The sequence below is a fragment of the Pelobates fuscus genome, chromosome 13, assembly GCF_036172605.1.
Source record: "Pelobates fuscus isolate aPelFus1 chromosome 13, aPelFus1.pri, whole genome shotgun sequence".
Lineage (NCBI taxonomy): Eukaryota > Metazoa > Chordata > Amphibia > Anura > Pelobatidae > Pelobates > Pelobates fuscus.
Genome location: NC_086329.1, coordinates 101,371,181 through 101,397,570, shown reverse-complemented (window position 1 = coordinate 101,397,570; position 26,390 = coordinate 101,371,181). Strand labels below are relative to the sequence as shown.

Genomic DNA, 26,390 nt, shown 5'->3' with positions numbered 1-26,390 from the left:
GTTAGAAGGGGAGGGCTTGCAAACAAGAGAGCTGCAGCTTGCACTAGCTGTTTTCAGCTCCCAATAAAAAAGACTTCCGTTTAAAAAGATTAATTTAAAAAATACTAAAAAAAATTTTAATCTAAAATAACATTTTCAGAAACTAAATAAATACACTATCAGGGCCACTGACCCCTCCACGTTTAGTGTACTACCGGTATTTTTAGATGTAGTTTGGGTTTTATAGTAGTTTAGAATTCCTAAATCTTACAGTGGCAAAATGAGAGAGCAGACTTAGACCCTGCTATCTAAACTAAATTTAGGGTCTCAGCATTAAAATCAACGATATGTTCAAATAGTTCCTACCCAAGTGGAGCTCCTCAGCCAAGGCTCCACTGGAGCTCCCAATTTAGGGAACAGTTTATTTTGTGCAGTGACTGAAACAGAGCTCGGGTTGGAGTTGCTTCTCACCATGGGCTAGAAAACGACTCTGTAGATATTCTTTCACTATTTGCCTTTTTCTTTTTCTTTAAATTGACAATTATTGGGCTCTATTTTGTTTATCTTGATTTTCTTCATGCAGATCACAAAACTTAAATAAAACAATTCACAAACTAACTGTTGTCATTTCATGTCATGTGGAAGCGCATTTAACTTTACAGTTTTGAAGTGGGTTTTTTTTTTTTTTTTTTGCCTTTTGGATGAACAGCAAAAAACAGGTGCGAGGAAGGCTGAACTTGATGGACGCAAGTCTCTTTTCAGCTATCTAACTATGTAACTACCTCAAGTATACCTTCTGCCCTCTCCCAAAGTCATACCAGCAACTCTTCCAAGCCAATACTGAGACTTTAAGAAAGAGGTGTGAATATAAAAGGCATAATGGAGGCGGACATTTTAGTTTTGACCAGGGAAGAAATATTAGAACACAGTGCACATTAAAAGCCGCAAAGAAGGACAAAGAGTGTATACAAAACATTCACTATAAGATCCACCATTTTTGATGGTTTAGAACATTGTATTACGGTGGACACAGTTCTGACTTAGTACAATTTCTCTCTCGGAGTATCTTTGGTCTAAAAGTATATGGCAGTTGCATAGAAGCTTTGGTACACCACGATAAACCTTGCATAGTCTTCCAAGTCACAACAACACTTAGACAGTCAGTCTCTCAGAACATCATAGCTCATGACCACTCGAGCCTGGTGGAGTATGGTACTGGTGTTCTGGTTTGTTAGATGGTACCATTTCCTAAAGGGTGGCTTTCCTTAGATATTTCTGCAGCAGGATTGACCAGCTCCTGACGGAGGGGCTGCAGACTGATTTTGAGATGCCTCATTAGACAGTACGACGGTGGAGTCCTTTGGAGTGCCTCCTTTGCTCTTTAAAACCTTCTGGTACACATCTAGAGATTAATAGAAATAAAGTGAGTGATGGAAACATGAGATTCTATACTCTCTCGTTGGGTAATTAGGGTATGTATTACGACCATTTTTTTAAAATAAAAAAAATTGAAAGGTTATCTTTTATTTATAATGCTTAAAAGCATTGTGGCACCATTTTTTTGCCAAATGTTTGGAGAATTATTGACATAATTTAAGAAATTCTCTCTCATTGGTTCCTTGGATTTAGGAACAATTCGGCCACTTTTTCCAACAGAAAAAACATAAATGTTGGTGTTTTCTGAAATGTCTCCCGCCCCAGACATCATTGGCTAAAAAAATTAAAAAGTTAAAATATAGGTTTTCGGTTTTCTAGCCAATATGATCCTTACCCCTCAGGATAGTTTCAAAGGCTACTTCCACATTGGTTGAATCAAGCGCTGATGTTTCGATAAACAGCAATCCATTGCCATCTGTTAAGAGAACAGAACAATACAATGTGATTATCGCCCTGTGATGGGTAGGCACATATTATTTATACTCAAACGTTACGAAAATCAACAGGTACTTGGAATGGTCCGCCATCAGAATATATCTTTACTTTGTAATAAGGCATCTTAATAAAAAATATAGTATCACAGTAATCACATGTACATGCGGTGTCCTTCAGTGCAGTGAAGTGAATTTAAAGCTTAGTGGTGTACTAAGGGGGGGCGGGGGGGGGGGGGGGGCCGTGACGGTCAGTGTTTTATGTGAAGGGGTCAGGGGTGTATTAACTTTATGTGAAGGAGGATATGAATTTGATGTGAAGGTTTTTTTGTTTTTTTTTAATGTGTATGGGGTGCAGGATTTTCATGTGAAGGTGGGGTGCAGTGTTTTTATGTGAAGGGGGTGCATTAATTTTATGGAAGGGGGTACTGGGTTTTTTTGGTGAAGGGTTTTGTATAGGGGACAGGGCAGGATTTTTGTAGAATGGGGAAGGGCAGGGATTTTGTATGAGGGGGCAGGGTTATTTGTGGAAGGGGGAAGGACAGGGGTTTTGTATGAGGGGGCAGGGTTATTTGTGGAAGGGGGGAGGACAGGGGTTTTGTATGAGGGGGCAGGGTTATTTGTGGAAGGGGGAATGACAGGGGTTTTGTATGAGGGGGCAGGGTTATTTGTGGAAGGGGGAATGACAGGGGTTTTGTATGAGGGGGCAGGGTTATTTGTGGAAGGGGGGAGGACAGGGGTTTTGTATAATGGGGGGAGGACAATGTGGTTTTTTTCTAAGTTAATAATTTATTTTTCAGAGTTCTAGTGTTTTCAAGTTGATATACAATTTACACATTTGTGCAATAAATATTCTTGAAAACATTTTAAAAAGTTTGTGGGTGTTTTTATACATTTTAAAGAGGGGGTGCCGAACACAGGATCCGCCCCGGGTGCCAAATGCTCTAGGTACGCCCCTGAAGCTTAGTATAGAATTATCTGGAGTAAATGTTTCACTTTTGCTTATTGCATCACATCTTTTATGCAACTCGTTAAAGGGACTCTAAATTTACCAGAACAACTACAGCTTATTGAATTTGTTCTGGTGAGTATTTTTCAGAGAAAATGCAGTGTTTACATTACAGCCTAGTGATAACTTCACTGGCCACTCCTTAGATGGCTGCTAGAGATCCTTTGTGGGTCATGGCTGCCTAAAATGCATCCAAACATTCAGTGTCTCCTCCCTCTGCATGCAGACACTGAACTTTCCTCATAGAGAGTCATTTATTCAATTAATCTCTATGATGAGATGCTGATTGGCCAGGGCTGTGTTTGAATCATGCTGGCTCTGCCCCTGATCTGCCTCCTGGTCAGTCTCAGCCAATCCTATGGGGAAGCATTGTGATTGGATCAGGCTACCACTTCTGATGATGTCAGCAGACTGCTTGTTTTTTTTGAGTCTAACAGCATGCAGAGTTACAGCTCCAGGCTTGAATACAGTAAGATTTTGCTATATTTATGGAGGCATGAGGGGACCAGGGTGGCTAGATGGTGGTTTTAACACTATAGGGTCAGGAATACATGTTTGTGTTCCTGACCCTATAGTGATCCTTTAAGCTCCACTCCATGCTCCAATTAGATCAGAATTTCACAAAGTATTAACGGAAAGATATTATAAGACAAAGCAGGGATTACTTTGTTTAATGGGTAAGTGCGAGATTGCCGAAACTGGTGGAAAAAAAGAACCAAGTCATGCTTTGTTCCAGAAGCTCTACTTGGGGTTCCACAGTCTTGCAGGATGTTTCATAGACCTACATTTTGAACTCTTAAACATGTATTCTGACAAACTAGTTTGCCCATTATGCAACTACCGGTCATCTTATTCTGTTCTGCTCGATATAGTGGGTGTTCCTTATTTTAAGAAAGATCAAGCCATTTTTTAAAGTATTATTGATATTAGATCACTTTTTAACCCATGTGCCTCTATAATTACATCTTGTGACAACAACTAAAATGGAGAATCAGATCTCCATAGCCCAGAGCCCATAAGGTTTTGTGTTAATTTAGTGTCTGTTCATTTATCCAGTAGGGAGCTAGCAGTGTCCAGGATCAAACAAACAGTGGTAATACTGCAATCAGATGTCCATCTAGTGTTTACCTGCATACATCTTGGCTTCCTCAGAAGGTACCTCCCGTGAGGCCTCTGCCAGATCACACTTGTTGCCGACCAACATTACCACGATGCTGGCATCGGCGTGGTCGTACAGCTCCTTCAGCCACCGCTCCACACTGTCATAGGTCTGGTGCTTGGTAATGTCATAGACCAGGAGAGCTCCGACTGCTCCCCGGTAATACCTGGAATGAGGAGTCAGGTTAACATAGACCACAAGTAAAACATAATGAAAGGAAAGGATGGAGTGCAGGCACAGTAAAAGTGGTGGATTTAGGGGGCCGTGGCTTCAAGAGGTGATGCTTTGGTGGAGCAGATAGAACGTATCGTGACCAAGGCAGCATTGTGGGAGTTTATATCGAAAATGTTTGGGTTCCATTGTTTTTTTTGTTTGTTTTTTTAAACACCTGATGCTTTTCAATTTGCGTCACAATACTCCTTACTGCACCTCTTCTGTCATTTTAGTTCCCCATTCTAGTTTTTCTCATGATACTAAAGGGAGGAGAAAAAGGTGCACATTTGCTTTTCAACAAATTTGTTAACCACCATGATGGGTTTTCTATGAAAGGTAAGGAGACATTCCACTTTAATATACAAAATTATTTCAAAAATTGTCAATGGGCCTTCTTTTCCTGGTAACATTAACAGTTTGTCACCATTTGAATTATAATAAAGTAACAACAACAAAAATGTATATATATTTATTAAAAGACTAAAAAAAAAAAAAAGTGTCAGTAATATGGATTATTTGGGCATGTTATAGAAATGAGGGGGGGGGAGGCACGGTCAGTATAAAGAAAAAGAAAATGGTGCAAATATTAAAGTGGATAAGACTCTTTAAACGTACAATCTAAATTTCTTGGCCCAGCCCTGCTGCTACTTAAGTTTTATAGGTCACAACGCTTTCAAAAAGGGACACTCCAGACACCTAAAACAGTTTAGCTTTCTAGAGAGTGTCCACTGTGTTCCTATTTTACAAAAAGTGCAGATTTCAGTAGAAATTCTATAAATTAAACTTTGTTACACCCCCTGGCTTTCAGTTAGACAACCAGCCCCTTTACTTCCTGGTTTAGTAAAGGCAGCAATTGCTCAGAGCACCTGCCTTGCAAAGACTTCTCATTGAGATGCATTGTGAAGTCTGTGATTGGACAGACACAAAGTCTGGGCGGGCTTAGAAGGGGAGGGCAGGCAAAGGCTGCAGACAAGACATATGCAGGTTTTGAGAGGTATTTTTAGATATACCTCCAATAAAAAATTCATAATTAAAACAATTTTTTTCATTGGGGGGTATACCTTCTTGACAATGCAAATGTTTGGAGTATGCTGGCAACTTGTTTTTTAAGCCAGTACACATTGACCCTTTTCCGGGTCTGTGTGTGGTTACATCCAGCGATTAATCAATACAGAAAATACTTACGCAGACGTGATAGCTCTGTACCGTTCCAGGCCCGCTGTGTCCCAAATCTGGGCCTTCACCAGATGTCCATCAACGGTCAACGTGCGAGTGGAGAATTCCACTCCAATGGTGGTACGACTGTCATGGTTAAACTCATTTCTTGTAAAGCGAGAGAGGAGGTTAGTTTTACCCACTCCAGATTCTCCAATAAGGACCACTGTGGGAAGACGTAAAATGAAAAGTCAATGACTTGCAGAAAAAGAAGCATTTTTAAAATCAGGCTTACAGAAACTATGACAATGACAAAAAATTCACCCGTCAGATGAAAAAACAAGTAAATCACTCTCCCCTATTTTTATTTTTGTATAAATCAGAATTGTTTAAAAGTCCGTTTTTTTCTTGTGTGTGTGTGTGTATGTGTGTTTTGTGCCATTCAGTTGGGGATCACATCAAATTATTTGCATAATAAAATAATCTGAGCGTCTCAGAATTCGTTAGAAAGCCCACCCTCTCTACCACTTCCTCCCAACTTGCAGTGTTTCCCTTTTCGCCCCCAAAATACAGCTATATATGAGAACATCACTTAGAATTCTGGGAGTTGCAGTTCACTAGTTTATTGCTTACTGCACTAGCAAGTTGACAATTGAACTAAATGCCATTTCCATAATGCACTGCTTATTGAAGAAGCCAAATAAAATCAAGTTATAGAATGATAAATACATTTCATATCACTTTCTGGTTTGATAAGAGCTCAGAACAGATTAGGCACAGCCTGGGATCTAGCAGCAATTTTGAAGGAAAAATCTGAAACAGCTAGTATAGGTATCTCATAGAGGGTTTTCTATTTATGAAATACTCAGAAGTGCATTTTAATCTGGGGTTCTATTCAGATTTGGTACAGACCATTATAAACTATTTTATTTAAGCAGATGCTTCCTGTAACTCAGTTTATCAGATTCTGGGGCCATTTCCTTTTTAGCATCATTGCATCACGCCTTGTGGACAAAAATTAGTCAACCTCGGAGAGCATTTTAACATCTGACACCGTGACCCATTTCTCTCCCCGTATGGCAAAAAAAAAAAATTTGCTAGTTAGCTTGTTTTTCCCCATTCTATTATTGTATAGATATTGTGGACAAAAACACACACTTAATACCTTGCAAACACAGAAAAGGTTTAAAAAAAAAAAAAGTCTTCATACAATCTTTTCTAGCGATAAAATAAAAATAAAAATGATAAATTATTATTATCGCCATTTATATAGCGCCAACAGATTCCGTAGCGCTTTACAATATTATGAGAGGGGGATTTAACTATAAATAGGACAATTACAAGAAACCTTACAGGAACGATAGGTTAAAGAGGACACATACATACATACATACATACATACATATATACACATACATATATATATATACATATATATATACATACATACATATATACATATATACATACATATACATACATACATATACACATATATACATACATACATATATACACATATATACATACATATACATACATACATACACATATATACATATATATATCAACTATCTTGTACCAAATATTGTGTTTATTTCAACCACGATTTACAGAGTACGCCAGTATCGTTGGGCCCCAAATTCTTAATTTTTCTCTGTGTGAGCTGTAGCTAGCCAGAGTCTTTGTTGGCATAAAATTGTTTATTTAATCATGTCGGTATCCTGTATTTGAATGTATGTGTTTATAAAAACCTATACAAAAGATAAACTATTGGACTTAATGGAACATTTTGAAAAATTGAAAAGGTCAGCAGACTTGAATTCATATTGTGGGAGGTTGGACTTTCCATTGAGGTTTGTAAGAATTTAGTAATCTTGCAGTAGTACATATGCATGGTTACTTTGAATCTGCTGATTTTCGGATTTATTAGGTATTACGGGTAAGGAGTACAGGAATTCATGATGGTGCGGGCTGCAACTCCGATCACTCTCATCCAGTCATTGCACACCATGCTGGCATTAAAGGGGTTAATGATCCGCAGCAAACAGAAGCCAGTTTGTTTGGGATGCAGCTAATCTCGCATCTCTGACCAGGCGGTAATCCGAGAGCCAACAATTCTCTGTGGAGATTGGACTTTGTCTTCAAGCGTCCGTCACGTTGTTACTTTGGCAATATTTACTCAATTTTAATGCAATTAGAAATACTCTGCTTTAATCTCAGGGTTTGCACACGGCTCCCCACCTTTCCAGCAGTGAACAGGTTAAAATATTTATGTTCTGCGACCAGTTCTCCCTGAAAGGGCTTTTTGTGTAGGAAAGGCGACAAACTGCAGGAAGACAAGGCAGCGTTTTGTTTTCATACATAGCCACAGACGCCGGCCGTCCTTTTGCCATTCATTCTGCGCCAGATGTCCTAGGCTACAGCCAGTGTGTGAAGTTGGCCTTGAGGAAAAGGATTCTGGGTAAGGGTTATGTACTCACCACAAGCATAATGTCTAGTATTTCATCATAGGAGCAGTTGTAAAACATCCGAGGATCTACCATTTTGGTCACCACTAGCCTATAGTATATGGGTAGGTGTCAAACTTTAGTATATTGCCAAATATTGGGAGCCTAGTACGTTTTAAATGCAAGTCTCCATTGTAATCAGTCACATTATTTTAGTTCGGTGCTGGTCAGTGTTTAAACTTAAAGGGTTGCTCTAACCACCATAACCACTACTGTTTGTTTTTTTAAGTGGCCAAGGTGATTGGAGTCTGTATATGCAGTGTTTCAGATTGAAGAAGGCTGGTTGCACCTTCAGTACACGTGACAGTGGCAGTCCAAATCCCTGTTGTGGACTGCCATTGTCAATTCTGTGCATATTTTGTTTATTAAGTTTGTCATTAGTGTGCGCTGTGACAGATGTAATGTTATCGCTGCCTGCAAGGAGACTCTGGTGTGTCCACTGCCTCCCCGCAGTCTTCCCCACCTCCTGATCACATACATTCAAATATTTTAAACTCCCTCGCCCCTTTTCTTGCCAGCTCACAGCACGCTCAGGCACACTGAGCTGGATAAATGGTCCAATCAAATGAGAAGTTTAAGATTGGGTGCACGTCGGCTGCCATGACTTTAGGTGGGGGTGCAGCGCGCTTTGCCCGGCTCAGGGTTCCAGGTAAAGTAAAACTTAGTTTAAAACTATATTTATAGTAATCGAGAGGCGGTGACATTCATTTTTTTTTTAAGGGTTGGAGTAACCCTTTAATCAATTAACGCTGTTAGGGTGTGCTATGCCAGGTACAAAAGGATAACTTGAATGTCATAGTACAGCAGAGTACACACTAGCAATCAGCTGTTTTGTTTTTGCAGTAAAAGCCAACAGTATCATGACATTCACAACTAAAATGCCATGCAAAACTTGAAAAAAACAAACAAACTTCTTAATGTCTCACTTTTTAAAATTTCATTCATATTAAAAGGGACACTCCTGGCACCCAGACCACTTCTGCCCATTGGAGGGGTCTGGGTGCCAACTCCCACTACCCTTAACCCTGCAAGAGTAATTATTGCAGTTTTCATAAACTGCAATAATTTACATTGCAGGGTTAACTCCTCCTCTAGTGGCTGTCTACTAGACAGTCACTAGAGGGCACTTCCGGGTTTATAGCACACGTTTATAGCACCTCCAGCGTCGCTGAAATCCCCATAGGAAAGCATTGAAAAATGCATTCAATGCTTTCCTATGGGGAGGTCTAATGCGCATGCACGGCAAAACCGCGCATGCGCATTAGGTCTCCCCCGCCGCCAGCCGCGCATGCTCAATAGGTCTCCTCCGCCAGATGACGTCGGCGGCGGAGGAGCGTGGGCGGACCCTGAACCAGCGCTGAGGGACATCCGCACTGGATACAGATAAGTCACTGAAGGGGTTTTAATCCCTTCAGCAACTTTGGATGGGGGGTGGGAGGGAGAAGGGACCTGCGGTGCCAGGAAAACCATTTGTTTTTCCTGGCACTGGAGAATCCCTTTAAATTAGGTTTCCTATATGAATATTTGATGTGAACTGGAAGCCCTCTATATCCTAAACAAAATGATATATAATAAGTGTGGGTGTACTTACATACACACATGGCTGAAAATAGACTTGCGTCCATCAAGTTCAGCCTTCCTCACATTTGTTTTTTGCTGTTGATCCAAAAGAAGGCAAAAAAAAACCCAGTTTGAAGCACTTCCAATTCTGCAACAAGCTAGGAAAACAATTCCTTCTTGACCCCAGAATGGCAGTCAGATTTATCCTTGGATCAAGCAGTTATTACCCTACATTGAAAGAATATATCCTTGAATATTCAGTTTTTGCAAGTATGCATCTAGTTGCTGCTTAAACATCTGTATGGACTCTGATAAAACCACTTCTTCAGGCAGAGAATTCCACATCCTGATTGTTCTTACAGTAAAAAAACCTTTCCTTTGCCTTAGACGAAATCTTCTTTCTTCCAGTCTAAACGCATGGCCTCGCGTCCTATGTAAAGTCCGGTTTGTGAATAGATTTCCACACAATGGTTTGTATTGGCCTCGAATATATTTGTATAATGTTATCATATCCCCTCTCAGGAGACGTTTTTCTTAACTAAATAGGTTTCAATTTGTTAACCTTTCTTCATAGCTGATATGTTCCATTCCTTTTATTAAATTTTGTAGCCCGCCTCTGCACTTTTTCTAGTGCCATAATATCCTTCTTTAGAACAGGTGCCCAAAATTGCACAGCATATTCAATTTGTGGTCCTACCAGTGATTTATAAAAAGGGAAAATTATATTCTCGTCCCGAGAATGAATGCCACTTTTCATGCATGACAATACCTTACTGGCCTTGGCCACTGCTGATTGACATTGTTGCATAGTTTGTTGTCTATAACAATTCCCAAGTCCTTTTTGTGTGTTGTTATCCCTAATTCGCTTCCATTAAGGGTATACGTTGCTTGTGTATTCTTTACGCCGAAGTGCATAACTTTGCATTTTTCAACATTAAATTTAATCTGCTATACTTAATATGAAAGAGCTAAATTATGGTTAAACAGACTTGTAGAGCAAATGCCATGTTTTGTTTTGGTCAGAACTTGTACAATCGCCTCCGTCCTTAAGAGGTTAAAGCATTTATTTCATAATTAAAACAGAGCTGTACATAATGTCCTGTTACACTTCAAGTGGAATCCAGAACTGGCTACCCCGACCCCTCTAAAACAAGTCAAAACAACCATTAAGCAAAAGTTAGGCTTAAAGACACATTGAAACAACCCAATACTGCTTTTATTTAAAAGGAAACTATGACCTCCTAGAACAGGGATGGGCAACCTTCGGCACTGCAGATGTTTTGGACTACATCTCCCATGATGCTCTGCCAACATTATGGCTGTAACAGAATTGTGGGAAAGGTAGTCCACAACATCTGGAGTGTTGAAACATAGAAACATAGAATGTGACGGCAGATAAGAACCATTCGGCCCATCTATTCTGCCCAATTTTCTAAAAGATTTCCTACCCCGGTCTTAGAACGTAGATAAAGCATTGAATACATAATATTGAATTAATAAAAATGCACACCTTCCAAGTGTCTGTCAGGAGCATTGCTCAGTAGGTCTTTCTGTAGGCCCTCAACCTCCACAAGGAGGAGACAATCCATTTACACACAGCCCTTTCTCTCTCTCCAGGAAGGAAGGAGCATTAACACCAAGTTTTGCATCTGATGTATACATATGTATTGCTGGTGGTGGCATTTGGTCGGCTCGTCAACCTCAGATCTCTATAGTTGGGGATATTAGTGCTGTGTGCAGTGTCCCAATGCCCTGAGCATAGTGCGAGTGCTAGGCTTTTTGGGACCGTTTAATAGTGTCTCCAATTAGCAGAAGGATAGGCGATGGTTGAGAGGCCTGATATTGTGCTCTGCCAGACTGGAGAACAGAACTTTGCACATCCCCGCTTTTATGGAGATTGTGGAAAGTGCCGAGAGATAGCGGTTTATGGATAGAGCGGAAGGGATCAATCATGACACATAGCCACCTCCCTGTTACAGTAAGGGCCATAACTTTTCCCCTTGGGCTGAAGCTCCAGGTATTTCTAGAACCTAGCGATGCCTTTGGGTGCGCACACACATAGGACAACATTTATTTTAGGCGGCCTGTATTATTACGCCTGCCTGATTGACAGCTCTGAGGGGCTGGCTTATAGCTATGTGCTTTTTTACAAAATGACTGCAATTCTAAGAATATCTCAGAGCGGAGGGCAGGCTCAGGGTGCAACAACAACCTTGAAATCATGGAAACCGAGATGCCGCTTAGAGATACTGTTTAGCAGCTAGACTGACCCTTAACGCCCCAGTTACTGATCCAGAATATCGTCTTTCCAACTACTCGCCCCTTGGGAGGAGATTATAAGTCAAGGAGTATTTGTACATAAACACGCGATGTAGTGCTGTCACAACAAACATCACACTTTATCACAATGAGATAATAGACAATGCAATAAGTATATCAGCTTGACCCTTTCAACCTACAGACAATGGTGCACCTTAGGAGGAGTAACAGTTGGTGAACGCAAAAGTGATTTATTCACAAAGGAATTATGGTTTGAGAAAGTGAACTGCGAATTTTAGGACAAAACAGGTAACTTAAAAAAAAAAAAAAAAAAAAAAAGGTATATATATATATATATATATATATTGCAATACCGTACACACACACACACACACTACTACTGTATTACGTACAAGTGACACCCCCTCCACAAAAAAACAAATCAATCACTTGTCATGACAGATAATGGAGTTTTGTGAGACTTTAAAAGAGAAGTCATTTATATTTAATAATCTTTAGAACCTCAGGATACGTACGTACCACACTGATGGTCACAATGAACCTATGACTACCCCACAATTTACTGCTTGCATGGTCCAGCATGAAGGGCCTTCGGGCAGCTCTCAGCAGTCAAAATAAATAAATAAAATGGCTTAACTAATTAAATATTAAATAAACCCATTTAATATTCAGCGGCGCTGTCATGCGAAGACCTCATGTGAAATAGATAGTTGCAGTGACATTTTGCGGCAAGTCTATGGAATACATTAAACGATGTGACACCCCACCTGTCGAGGACCATTTCAGGGCTTATTCACCGAACAGTTATTTGTGGGGAATTGAAAATAGAATTTAAATGGAGGGTTTTTCCCCAGTGCATCTTTTCAAGCATAGCTTTTGCAATTAGGTTTTCAATTTTAGTTCACTATGAATGAACCCTAAAGGCAAAGATAAAAAAAGGGAACATTAAAACTTTTTTTTTTTAATCCTGTACTATGAGTCTTGCAACAGTTTTCAAGACAACTTACAAAGATTCGAAAATGAGAAAATACGGTGAACTTTTAACTTGCTAAGTAAGGACACATGGTGCTGATGTTTTAGCTTAACGAGGTTAAATGCATTCTGGGAGATATCACGACAAAGTAAAAATTTGGGGTAACGTAAGTGTGTTAATAGAATATCCTAAGGGGGCGGAGCCTAACAGCGCACAGGAGCAGACGCCATTTTCTGCAGCTCCTGTGTGCCGAAATCAAATCGGCAAATATCAGCGACATCTCGCCAGCCACATCGTACCTGAAGGCGGCATACTACTCAGGGCATTGTCCGGAATCGATCGATGCCTTTCTTTCTGGCCCCGGGCAGAAAATACCGCAACCGAGGCTCCAAGGCCTACCGCGCAGACAGCCGGCCGCAAGTGTCCGCGGGTGAATACTGGGGAGACCTGGCCTTCACAAATCTGCTGCCACCCTACCTCCTGGGCAGTGAAATGGGGAGAAAGTCCCAAAGGACACCCGCAAATGCCGCGAAAACGCAGCGCGAATTGGACCAGATGTGGACGTCTCAGCCACCAGCAAGAGACTCCAGAGAATCCTCTCAAGAGAGAGACTCGACATCCCAGCATCCGGAGAGAGGGAATCCACCCCAAAGCTCACTCCAGACCACCCAAGTGACTGCCAGCACATCGGGGCCACTGGCTCCTGCCACTAAGCAAGATATACAGGAGATGCTCACAGGCCTCCAATCCAACCTCAAAGCGATGTGGAAAGCAGACCTGGCGACACTAACCACAGAGGTACAAACGGTTGCAGAACGCTCCCAAGCCACAGCAGCAGACGTACTGGCCCTGCAACAGGACTTCCAGGCACTAAGAGACAAGGTACTCCAAATACAAACAGCCCAGATTGAAACAAATAGACAAGTAAACACTCTAGACGATAGAGGCAGGAGGAAAAATATAAAGATTAGGGGAGTCCCAGAAAACATACCCCTGGAAGAACTGCCGCACTTCGTGAGACGGCTGGTGGCATCCCTGCTACCGGCAAAACAAGCTAAGTACTTTACGTTTGATGGGGTGTATAGGATAGCTAAGTCCCCTAAAGCTCCAGCCACAGCACCAAGAGACATCATCCTCAGGTGCCAAAATGTTGCCGACAAACTAGGCCTAACTGCAGCGCTTAAGGGGAAATCCCCATATGACTTTGAAAACAGCCATATCTCCTTCTTTCAGGACTTGAGCAGGGCTACCTTATTGTGGCGCAAGAGCATGCAACCCCTCACACGGGCATTACAAGGGGAAAACCTGACATACAGGTGGGCAACCCCAAACACCCTATGGGTCACTAAGGACGGACAATCCTTCAAAGCTACGGCCCCGACAGACGCACCAGCACTGCTGACAGCACTGGGCTTACCCGCCACTGGAACCCCAGCACCGGGAATATCTCACCCTCACCCCAGACCGGATGCCGAGTCATCTACGCCAGTGCCGAGGAGGAAGCAGGGCCCCACTACCTGAAGAGGCGCTGACAATCGCAGAGCCCCAAGATCATCATCACGCACTGTTTATTGTTGCAAGCCAAGGCTGCTGGGACTTATACGTTTAACTTCTTATACCAATGTTCATTTGACCGTTTAATTTCCCTCAGTTCTTTTATGTTTACGCCTGCTGACACGCTCCACTTATACAACCACAGTAGGGCGTCAGAACCTCCACTGACCCAGAACCCAGACACATGGGTTTGGTAAACCTGGCGGGATGCACTTTAATGCACCCTCCCCTCCCCCCGTTCCCTAGGTCACAGGGATAGTAATCACCGGGGCACACACGGGTCACCACTTACACGCCGACCTTAGAGACAAAGGTCACACCTCCATGGGAGACCAATAACCCCACACAACCCTAGCCACAGTCGTTCGACTCATTACTTGCTCCCCAAAAAGGAGACCACCGCAGTAGACACGTAGAGCGTCAGGAAGGAGCAACATCTCCATGACACACCACAAACAAATATAGCGGGCATATCCACAGACAAGCTTCACTCGGAACTCCCAACGGAGACACACTCACTATGGGGATACATTACAAACACATAGGTCACCCCGTTATAACCACACAGCCCAACCAAAACAAAATGTGCAATGTATTGAATGCCATGTTTATTGTATAACTTTGACAGTTTGACCACATGGAAGTGGCAACCACAAATGATCTGTATTATACAACATGCACCAAAAATAAAGAATTTAAAAAAAAAAAAAATAGAATATCCTAAAAAAGGACCACTGAGCCGGGCTTGAACGGTTTACACAACAGATAAAGATTTTTTACGCTCCACGAATGTTTGCCTGGTTTTCCAGGTGACAAGTTTACTATAGACAAAGCTTAAGTTCATTTGGCTATAGGTCACTGCGTATTGTCAACTTCCTTCTTAACATCGCAGGGCGTGCGTTTTGTGGTTGTGGATCAGCGGCACTGTGCAGTGCATGCTACCATAACTACTTTAAAAGATTTAAAATAGATTTTCGTCCACCCTGTTATAGTAACATTATCAGTATACATGTATGTGAATTTCATACCTACTCAGCACCGCATTCCACCTACGTGGCACCACAGCACAACACGCTCGGGGTTTAATTTACTAGACACTAAATTAAAATGGCAGCTTTCCATTTTATAATATGCAGAGAGAGGAACGAAAACGGTGTTATGATCTTGTTCCATCAGCTGTGTAACTATTACCTTGCAGTCAGTCTTCAGCTGCTATCAGACATATTGTAGGTTATATACAAACATTTTCGCACTGGTTTTGTGCGCATGCACCATTTTCTTATGTATAAAACAAATATTCTACAGTTAAGCAATGGGGACTTTTCCCTGCCTTTTCACGAATGCTCTAAAATAAAACTTTTTTTTTACCCTGAGATTTTGTGAGTACACTCACAAAATAAGACAAGTTATAACCTCTCTATATTTGTATCTGAAGGATATTTATTCATTAAGCAAAAAAGGAAGACCATGCAAGATAGGTACCGGTCTCAGAAAATCGGCACTCTGGCGTTCGTGGAAACATTTGTCTGAACGAAAAGGCGAACGCTTGTACCTCTTTTTGTTTATGCATTGTGAATGAAACCTGTTTGCACATACAAGGGAATATATGCAAACCGGAAAATCCCCATTTAAAATAAAATAAAAATAATAATTAAAAAAGTGAACATAACATTTGGTACATACCCCTATTTCTGAGGACATCGCACAGAATAAACCCGGTACTTGAATAGCTACCATGATCCTCAGCTACCTCTTGGTTGGCTAAGAATCTTGAGAATTGTAGTTAAATAACAGCTAGGAAAATGAGCTGTTACGGCTTTTAGAATCTCTTGCAACATTAACATGTGATTAAAGTGTCAGCCTGTGTTTAATTATTATATGTAACTGCGTACAACCCGCAGCTATGGGAAGGTCTCCTGAAACAGCATTGATTCATATAGCAGTATATGACGTGCAGCGAAGGTGTGGTGAAGGTACGTGGGAAATGTACAAAAGCGGATTTTTTTTCTCAATTCAGTCTTGATGTGTGATCTGATAAAGTTGCAATTGTTATACTTACTGAATAATGAACTCCTTGTTTTAGAATAGCAAGGCCTAGTTGCATTACTAAACAATGCATCAACTTATTGCAAATTGTAAACGGACCCTGGATCCACTTAAACACCAGAGTTCAGAACAGACGATCCATTATTTTTATGCATTATATAATGCATTAAAAATACATTTGAGAAAAAAAAAAAAAAGTTTGAAATTTGAAGTTCCAGCATTTGCTGCAGGACCTTTTTTTTCAGCTTCTACCGTAAGGGCTTACCAAACCCGGAAGTGACTCTGCCAATGATGCTACCCGTGTAACTTTATTTAGGACCATTAAAAGGTGAACTGCTACTCGTGTTTATTTTTTATGAGAACCCCTGGTGACCGGTCTACTTTCACGGTTGTGACCAGGGGGAGCGGGAGAGGACAATATAGTTATGTGTACCTCTCCGCTCTGCACCGCCACATTCTGTCTTCATCTCATAGAGGCATCTACCAGGAGATCACGTCATTGGTGTTTCCAAAGGTGATCTTGTGCTCGTGCAATGAGATGCTAGAGTGGTATAAAGCACCTGGTTTTGGCCCTACCGACGATGGCTGATGGGAAATGGCACAATGTGAAGGCGAAGGTTGCTTGATGCTTCACCCTTTTCCACATTTTGCCATAAGTCTGCATTTACATGAGATAAATTAGATCATACATAGCTAATTCACGCACATCTTACGACTGTGCTGGAATTTTATTGAAAAAAACAAACAAAAAAACTCGCTTATCTAATTGTTTTATGGCACATTAAAGATTTCTGGGAGTTGTAGTTCAGTTGTCAGCTTTCCACTTGTAGATAGTGAATCGCTGAATTATAACTCCCTAAGACCTAAGCCATGACATCCACAGTCTTACTGCTGCAAAGATGGGACGATAATTTAAACATAGAATGTGACGGCAGATAAGAACCATTCGGCCCATCTAGTCTGCCAAATTTTCTAAATACTTTCATTAGTCCCTGGCCTTATCTTATATCTAGGATAGCCTTATGCCTATCCCACACATGCTTAAACTCCCTCACTGTGTTAAACTCTACCACTTCAGTTGGAAGGCTATTCCATGCATCCACTACCCTCTCAGTAAAGTAATACTTCCGGATATTATTTTTAAACCTTTGCCCCTCTAATTTAAGGCTATGTCCTCTTGTTATGGTATTTTTTCTTCTTTTAAAATATACTCTCCTCCTAATTTGATAAGGAACGACAGAATGGGTGTGCGCTAAATCTTAATTATGCTGGGTGGGTTACTTATTATCCTTATTAACTCTTCACCTGCAAATAAAATGTGCGTGCCCCCTTAACTGCACACCTGGAACAGATTTCTTTGCAAGACCCACATAAAATATATTGCCAGAAGAAGACGTACCTTTGAACACAAAATTATATTCGTCATCTCCTGAATTCATGTCTCTCTGTGCACATTGATCCCTGGTTCGTGATCTCTTCTCTCCCTCTGTTGAAGAGCTAGGCAAAATATCTGGCTGCTGCGAGTGGTGTTCTCAGTTCCTGCTGTCCAGAGAGATTCTACGCATACTGTGGGCACTTGGGGCAGGGGGATAGGTGCGCGTTATTCAGGTAGAGAGGGGTGCAGTGACTCAGTGGGCGTTCTGGCACTTCCTTCTTTCCCAAGCTGCTTTGTTTGGATAGGTGTCGATTTTCAGGTTGAACAGGTAGCAGAGGGCAGGGCTACCTGAAAAATGTAATTACCTGGGTGTGGTAATGGACAGGTGAACTATTAACTAGTTTCTGGCCAGTGTGGCCTTAGACATTGTATCTGGTGTGATATGCCGAGACTGGCATCTATTGAAATATGAATTTGTAATAGCAAATTTAAAAAACAAACAAATCATTTGATGGTACTAATTTGGATGAAATAAAAAAAGACAATTAAATTAGAGTATATGTACTGTCTGGGGCCTGTGTTTGTATGCCATGTGTAATAAAGGTCCACTGAAGTGGTCCTGTCATTTGAACCCTGCAAAGTAAATCATTAGTTATGTAGAGCCTGTAATGTTTACTTTGTAGGGTTAAGGTGACACTATAGGCACCCAGACCACTTTATCTTGACAAAGTGTTCTGGTTCCAGTGTCACTGTACCTTTAGCCCTGCAGCTGAAACAATGTAGTTTTAGAGAAACTGTAATGTTTATATTGCAGGGTTAAGACTGCCTCTAGTGGCTGTCTCCTAGACGGCTACTAAAAGCGCTTCCTGCAGTTTCACAGAGTTTAACGATGCTGAATGTCCTTACTGAAGCCAGCCAGGGTTTTGGAAACCCCCCATAGGAAAGCATTGTTTCTATGCTTTTTTTTTTTTATGGAGAAGGCCTAATTCGCACGCGGTGCTCACCATGGATGCTGTGAAGAAAATAGCAGGTTATTTGAGACTTTTATTGCTATTCGGGACTTTTTATGTTTTATTGGTTCGGTAGCTGTAACTACTGAACACCAACCACTCCCTGGCTCATTATCTTCAAAGAAAACTGTCGATTAAGCGTTATCCCTGTGTGGCCGCCGTTCGTATAGCCAAACGCCACGTGCGGGACTTTGTCGTCGAGTGTCTGGAACTAAAATCGGACACTCGACTTTTCGAACACCGGTCAAATCATACGAACACCTGCTTCCTTTTCCCGAACAGCCAGGAGAACGCTGTTCGGTAGTTTGGTTCCCACGAACCAGGGGAACAATCGCCAGGGGGCTCCGTTCGTGCATTTATTAGTTTTTATGACTTTTCGAAATAGACCGACCGCACAGGCTAAACTCATGGAACTGTTTCTGGGCAGGAACCTTGTGTGCGGTCGGTCAAATGGGACTTCCATAAAATTTGAAATCCCCTAAACTGATCTGGGTGATTTTTGGATATGTTGGTCACCCAGATCCGGGCAATCAGGGGATGTGACTTTTGTGGGGATACTATGGGTTTTAGGGTACTTTCCAAGTTTTGGGGGAAAAAATGTTTTTACTGCCTGGAGATAATTGAGTTAAGTTAGCTGACTCAATTATCTCACAGGCAGAGAGGAGGGGATTGTCTGTTTGCACTGGGAGTGTTCATCTTTGTCACTGTAATATTATTGGATGTAACCTTTGTGTCCCTGTCCCCCACAAGGTCCATGGGGGAGTGCCCCTTGCATGGGGACTTGCAGTGTGGCACCATTAAAATTCATTCCTGTTGTACCCTTCATGAAGTCTAGGCTCATGTTTGGGTAACTGTCTACTTGCTGGGGAGAAACTACTTGGAAGCTGCATTCGTCTAAACCTATTTGTATGTACACCCGAACTACAGCTATAATCACTCAGGCTCAGCAGTTCGGGAGGAATAGGTGAAGAAGGTATCCACTATATCAGTGTTCGTAACAGATGCCCATTAGGTTTCCGGGTTCGCCATGACGTCAGCAGAGAGGAAGTCTGATCTAGTGCAGAGGAATCTCGTGTTGGAATCAGGCAAGTGATAAAAAAAAAAAAAAAAAGTGTTTTATTTGCCAATGTTGTGTAACTAGGCTCATTTCTAAAAGTGCCAATTTGTATTGAAATCTGCACTTTGTAAGATGGACAAAAATAATAAATAGACAAAACCCACACAGAAAGCCTGTCAGCAAGCTAAGGTGCTATAGGGGTCAAATGTACGGGAAAAAACCCAACAGGTTCTAGGAATGTATAACGTCTGCACCCATATACCAGCATTGCACTGATGCAGAGGAAAGGAAACGGCTGTTTAACCACTCTGATGATGTGACTGCCATGACCCCCTGCCCATAAGGAAGCTAGCTATACATAATCCGCAGCCCTAGCTGTCTCTTTCCAACTGCGCCGTTTGCCTGAGCGTACCATTGATGACAGAAAATGATAGCATCACCCTCTAACTATAAGTTTTAATGGGGTGTTCTGGGCACCAAGCCAACTTTAATACATCCAGTGGATTTTAGCCTCATTAATCTGCTGTAATTTTCTGCATGTTCAAATATTTATAGGTTTGTTTTTTGTTTTGGTGCAAAAATACACTTTTTTTTCCCAGAATACTGCACTATAAGTCTGCATCCTTAGCCCCACACTAATGCCAGTAAGACTTCAATATGGCCACAGTTTCAGCTCCAACAGCACGGAGATAACCGCTTTTAATTGACCAACTCTGAACAGGTAGTAATATCCTTGGTATACGGCTCTCTGCGTGCCCTCTAATGGAAGCTGCTTGTTTGTTCAGATCATTCAGTACAGTCAGGGGCCGAGCGGTGTACATACGTTTGATAAGGAAGTCTATTTGGTGTGAGGGGGCGTGGCTAAAGGGGCAGGTTTATGATGCAGCATTCACCAAAATACAAAACAAAACCACAAACTTTTTTGAATGCAAAAAAATTATAAATATTTGACGCAAAAAAAAAAAAAACCAACAACCAACATCTTCAGGAGCCTAAAATGCATTAAAGTAGTATTGGAGCCCAGACTTAACTTTGATGGCCCTTCAGAAAGGCCAAAGCCTTACCAACTCGGCAAGCATCTAAAATCACGTTGGAGAATTCAGTCCAGCTCTATGAAATGGCCAGATTCAAACAACTTTAAAAGCTTTAATTTGTTCTGTATAGTTTATTTCAGCCAAACGGAGTGTTTTTTTGATTACACATGATACTGTACACAATACCAGTATGAGGTTCTGTAGATATGATAATCGAAGAGTCAACTTGTGTTAATGTTTTGTGCTTCCTAATAAGAACTCACCACATGCACTGTTACACAATACAAACCTTTTATTTTTTATCTCTTCAACCACTTGCTGTCAGTGGGAATCAACAATGCGTGACAGCAAAGGAACAAAATCGAAAGATTCCATTCGTTATCTAAATGTAATTCAACATTTACAGAAGCCTATTTTGCCAATTTTACGAGCATACATTTCTTTAGGTAGAAATAAATAGAAGTGTGAATTTTATTCAGTCAAATAAGTATGAGATTCTTGCACAGATAAAAAAAAAGTTACACACACACACAAAAAGTTAGATTAAAAGGTTTTACTAAAAATCATTCAGATAAGTGGTCTCCTGGGTAAAATTATATCTTACCAAAATTAAACTGAATGGAGATATTCAACAGACATTGATGTCTTGGTGGTGTTTCTATGAATGTTTAATGGACATACGTTTACCAAATAATATTCCCAGTTCCAAAAGGAGTTGGATGACTGGGGTGGGTTCATTTTGTGAATAAGGCATTTATAAAATACAAGTCTGTGAGGCCGATAGATTTAGGAGGGAGAATGCTGCACTGGTAATATCCTAGTTTATTGGACAGCATACCGACTACCCAGCAGTTACATCTCAATGGAAGACAGAATAAGCGTGGTACCAAATGCAGGCCTCTCCTATAGTCCGTGACAATCACTAGTGCACGTTATCACAGTCCATCAATTCTATAATGTAATATTTATCACTCACGGAGGCCTTTTTCCATTACAAGATACATGTTTCAGCAGGAAGTAGCTTAAAGATGCAACAGGAAGTGCAGACTGTACATAATGTATCCTACTTCCTGTTGGAAATTACATGCAATGACAGATGCTGTACACTCTGTTATCTATCAAATCTTAGAGCCAGATCTTAGAGGGAGATTGCTTTTGTGAACCACATAAAGTAAGCTTCCCAACAAGAGGTACTTCCATGGGCTATAAAAATCAATCCAAGCTTACTATCCCAAAAACCGAGCTGGATGTCTCTGAAAAGGTTCACACAGACTCATACATCCTACTTTAGGGTTTTTTTATTTTTATTTTAATCTTTAGGAATTCTTGGCTTTCTACAGAGAGGTTCACACTAGGAAGTTAACCAAAGAGATCAAAAGCCAGTTACATGAATCACCAGCAACAAACACACAGAGCAATAGCAAGGAAGGGAGGGTGCAGATGGGTTTCACTCAGCAGCCGATCAGTTTTAGGAATGAAGTGCTGTAATGAGTGTCTCATCTGTCGACACCAGATTACTGCACTCTCCAGAGAACAGTTTGCGTTAACGCTTGTTCTTGGTTTTAAAGTTATTTAGTCGTTTTCCAGATGCTACGGCCGCTCCTAGGAAGCAGAGACCTGGTTCAGGGGTTCCTCCAGGTAATGCACTAAGGCTTGGGCCTAGGAACAAAGCAAAAAGTCCAGTGTTAAAGAGATGCTATTCTTCCCGTTATCACACGGCTTTATATCCTCCTAGAACAGTGGGAATTAAAAGGTCATGCAAAGTGGTGGGTCTGCACCTGAATCTGTTGAGTAGTTATAGACCTCTCCGAACATGCACAGCCGGAGAATTGACACATATTAAAACTTTGTATTTCTGCTGCCTGGTGTATACATATACATATTTTTTTTTCTCCAGTATAAAAATGACATCCCTTGTTTACTTATCTAGTAGTTTAACAGGAGTGTCAAGAAAAGCAAAGAACATGAATCTCTTAATCTGTGTTGTAAAGGACAGTTTATATCAGCATGATCTGAACTACCCATTTATCACCAGTCAACAGAACTTTACTAATGCTAGCTCAGCAAGACATTCTATGTCAGAGTAGATTGCCAACACATCCAAAAATTCTATAGGTCACCAAATAATAATGTCGTTACATTTTTAACATAAAACCAAATGTTTAAGAGTGTGTAAAAAACATGCAGAGCTTACAGCAGTGATGGACAGTACCCCTTTAACCCCTTAAAGGGACACTCCAGGCACCCAGACCACTTCTGCTCATTGGAGTGGTCTGGGTGCCAACTCCCACTACCCTTAACCCTGCAAGTGTAATTATTGCAGTTTTTTTTAAACTGCAATAATTACCTTGCAGGGTTAAGTCCTCCCCTAGTGGCTGTCTATTAGACAGCCACTAGAGGACACTTCCTGCTCTATAGCACAGGTTTTCTGTGCTAGAGTGTCGCTGGACGTCCTCACGCTGTGTGAGGACCTCCAGCGTCGCTCTATTCCCCATAGGGAAGCATTGAAATTCATTTTCAATGCTTTCCTATAGGGGTGCGCTAATGCGCATGCGCGGCATTGCCTCGCATGCGCATTAGGTCTCCTCGGCTGGCGGGCGAGATCAGTCTCGCCCACCGGCCGACGTAAGCAGAAGGAGGAGCGGCAGGGGAGGAGGAAGCAGCGACGTGGGACCTGTCGCTGCCTCTGGTAAGTCACTGAAGGGGTTTTCACCCCTTCAGCAACTGGGGATTGGGGGGTGGGAGGGAGAGGGACCCTCCAGTGCCAGGAAAACGGATCGTTTCCCTTTAAGGACACACGACATGTGTGACATGTCGTGATTCCCTTTTATTCCAGAAGCTTGGTCCTTAAGGGGTTAAAGAATTATTTCTTGATAGGTGGAATAGAAAGAATAGGGGAGCCTCTATATTTTGTTTAATGTGCGGCTCTCCCATCTCTGACCTTATAATTGGCAGACTAGGTAACCCCCAACTCTCCCTCCCCACCTCTCTACCCCTACCAAAAAAAAAACCCTTTGGAGTCTCCTTCTGCATCCTGCCCAGAAAAGAGTTAAACCATTTTTGAACAGTTTGTCACCTACCTTGAGGAGTCCACCAGCTGATTTCAGTCTGGCCTCCTTTTTAGAGATATCTATATAGAGGAAGTTCCCCTTTGGCAACAGATTTATTTTTCATCCATATTAAGATCACATATATTGGCTGAGAGCATTTGAAACCCTCAGCCTATGAATTCAATCAGAAGTGGAGGCCAGAGGCAGTGTCAATAGGATCACTTGACTCTTTCCTAAGGAATGGTGCCAGGAGACTCCTTGTGCCATCATCACTACAGTGATTTGTAGTGGCTATAGACTAGACTATCCCGTCGTGCACAGCTATTTTAATTAAACACCCTATTGCTACATTCTGTGCCCGCACCCTGGTATAGCTTACCTTGGCTTTCAACATTCCAAACCCAACAGACTCCTTGGCATACATGCACAGCAGCAAGTTAGACACCCTTGTGATTGCCACACGGCCTTCCTGAAAGGTGAGAGAAATGGTTAACCATAGAGAAAGCTTTATTCTGACAGTCCTGACCCTACCATACTACCTTGTAGACACCAAAACACCAGCCCAGACACCTGCAGGGACAGGTCTCCTGACACTCCACATAGCTTGCCTTTATAAGGACCTGTGGCATTAATGGGTTAAAACTCCAGGCTAAGTGTAGACACTTACCATGCAGTCCATAAGGATGAATTTAAGATTGTCCTCGTTGAATGCCTGATGTCCGTTTTTATCATAGGCAGCCCAAATGTTGCTAGCAATAGCAGCTGTAACTCTGGCATCTGTGTCACCATAACCAGAATATGCAAGTAGAGAGCCTTCATTGTTCAGCAGTCTAGAGGACAGGAAAATAAAACACATAAATAGAGTGCCAAGCAACTTGCCATCATACAAATAGTCTACACTACTGTACTGCAGCCCAACATGCCCACAGTATGCAATTTGGGGCATGAAAGTGGGAGTTCACCTTGAATCCAACTTAGGATTACTTTGTGTATTAACTCTTTTTTGGAATGACGGATTGCTAGATGTAAACAGATGATGGTAAAAATGCTCTGAGAAAGTATCACAACACCGAGATTATAATTACATGGTTAGCAAGTCATCAGCTGCCATACAGGTGTCAAATATACAGCAACAGATTGTTATCAAAACACATCATTTGTTTTAATATTTGGAGGCATGTTTATGAAAAAACACCCCCTCACCCCAGTGACAGTATACTCACAGAGTGCTCTGTACCCCCCCCCAGTGACAGTATACTCACAGAGTGCTCTGTACTCCCCCCGTGACAGTATACTCACAGAGTGCTCTGTACCCCCCCCCAGTGACAGTATACTCACAGAGTGCTCTGTACCCCCCCCCCCAGTGACAGTATACTCACAGAGTGCTCTGTACCCCCCCCAGTGACAGTATACTCACATAGTGCTCTGTACCCCCCAGTGACAGTATACTCACAGAGTGCTCTGTACTCCCCCCGTGACAGTATACTCACAGAGTGCTCTGTACCCCCCCCAGTGACAGTATACTCACAGAGTGCTCTGTACCCCCCCCCCAGTGACAGTATACTCACAGAGTGCTCTGTACCCCCCCCCAGTGACAGTATACTCACAGAGTGCTCTGTACCCCCCCCAGTGACAGTATACTCACATAGTGCTCTGTACCCCCCAGTGACAGTATACTCACAGAGTGCTCTGTACCCCCCCCAGTGACAGTATACTCACAGAGTGCTCTGTACCCCCCCCAGTGACAGTATACTCACAGAGTGCTCTGTACCCCCCCCCAGTGACAGTATACTCACAGAGTGCTCTGTACCCCCCCCAGTGACAGTATACTCACAGAGTGCTCTGTACCCCCCCCAGTGACAGTATACTCACATAGTGCTCTGTACCCCCCAGTGACAGTATACTCACAGAGTGCTCTGTACACCCCCAGTGACAGTATACTCACAGAGTGCTCTGTACTCCCCCAGTGACAGTATACTCAGAGTGCTCTGTACTCCCCCAGTGACAGTATACTCAGAGTGCTCTGTACTCCCCCAGTGACAGTATACTCACAGAGTGCTCTGTACTCCCCAGTGACAGTATACTCACAGAGTGCTCTGTACACCCCCAGTGTTGGCTTGGCTGAGGACCTGGGTCAGAGCTTTTGGTCGCAGCATCCTCCAGCTATGAGATCCCCACACACTGCCCTCCCCACCAACTGCTTATCATGTGATCCCACAAGCTGGCCTCACCGGAAGTGGGGTGGAGCATGCTGGGAGATGTAGTTCAGGCCAGCAGAATGGAGCTGTGATAGTTTCAGTGATTAGAAACACTCACACTTTATAACTGATTATAAATGGAACATTATAACATAGCCAGACACATAATAATCCAAAAACCAGAATAACTGGCACTTCCTGTCAGCATGCGTTTCAAGCCTCGCTTTGAGTGTCTGCCTAGTGAATCTCTCTCGGTGATTGGTTGGTTTTGCTGTCACGGTAACGGGTCTGGTTTGTGCGTTCCAAGTCTCAGTATGGAGCCGCGCTGTGATTGGCTGGCCGTGTCACCTGACGGCAGGG

At 42.1% G+C, this 26,390-nt stretch overlaps 2 protein-coding genes across 2 annotated transcripts; both read right to left on the bottom strand.

Annotated features, from left to right (window-relative positions):
- Positions 1 to 941: 941 nt before the first annotated feature.
- On the bottom strand, positions 942 to 18,010 carry RAB25 (RAB25, member RAS oncogene family). Its single transcript, XM_063439926.1, has 5 exons — positions 17,706 to 18,010; positions 5,414 to 5,609; positions 3,985 to 4,181; positions 1,751 to 1,831; positions 942 to 1,381 (listed from the first exon to the last, which is right to left on the bottom strand). The coding sequence occupies exons 1-5, from the start codon at positions 17,743 to 17,745 to the stop codon at positions 1,245 to 1,247; spliced, it is 651 nt and encodes a 216-aa protein (XP_063295996.1). The 5' UTR covers positions 17,746 to 18,010; the 3' UTR covers positions 942 to 1,244.
- A 3,353-nt stretch (positions 18,011 to 21,363) lies between these two features.
- LAMTOR2 (late endosomal/lysosomal adaptor, MAPK and MTOR activator 2) lies at positions 21,364 to 26,037 on the bottom strand. The gene is made up of 4 exons (XM_063440273.1): positions 25,921 to 26,037; positions 24,500 to 24,662; positions 24,212 to 24,301; positions 21,364 to 22,441 (listed from the first exon to the last, which is right to left on the bottom strand). Exons 1-4 carry the CDS (start codon positions 25,986 to 25,988, stop codon positions 22,385 to 22,387), a joined length of 378 nt encoding a protein of 125 aa, XP_063296343.1. The 5' UTR covers positions 25,989 to 26,037; the 3' UTR covers positions 21,364 to 22,384.
- Positions 26,038 to 26,390: the final 353 nt, after the last annotated feature.

What these genes read in the sequence shown, in the direction of transcription:
- RAB25 (XM_063439926.1), bottom strand. Translation starts at nt 17,745, where the DNA reads ATGAATTCAGGAGATGACGAATATAATTTTGTGTTCAAAG. An exon ending in GGAAGCCAAGATGTATGCAG is followed by an intron (nt 1,832 to 3,984) that starts GTAAACACTAGA and finishes TTCTCTTAACAG; the next exon opens with ATGGCAATGGATTGCTGTTT. An exon ending in CTTTGAAACTATCCTGAGGG is followed by an intron (nt 1,382 to 1,750) that starts GTAAGGATCATA and finishes ATTAATCTCTAG; the next exon opens with ATGTGTACCAGAAGGTTTTA.
- LAMTOR2 (XM_063440273.1), bottom strand. Translation starts at nt 25,988, where the DNA reads ATGCTGCGACCAAAAGCTCTGACCCAGGTCCTCAGCCAAGCCAACACT. An exon ending in GGGGGTGTACAGAGCACTCT is followed by an intron (nt 24,663 to 25,920) that starts GTGAGTATACTG and finishes CCTGTCCTCTAG; the next exon opens with ACTGCTGAACAATGAAGGCT. An exon ending in TTGGAATGTTGAAAGCCAAG is followed by an intron (nt 22,442 to 24,211) that starts GTAAGCTATACC and finishes CTTTGTTCCTAG; the next exon opens with GCCCAAGCCTTAGTGCATTA.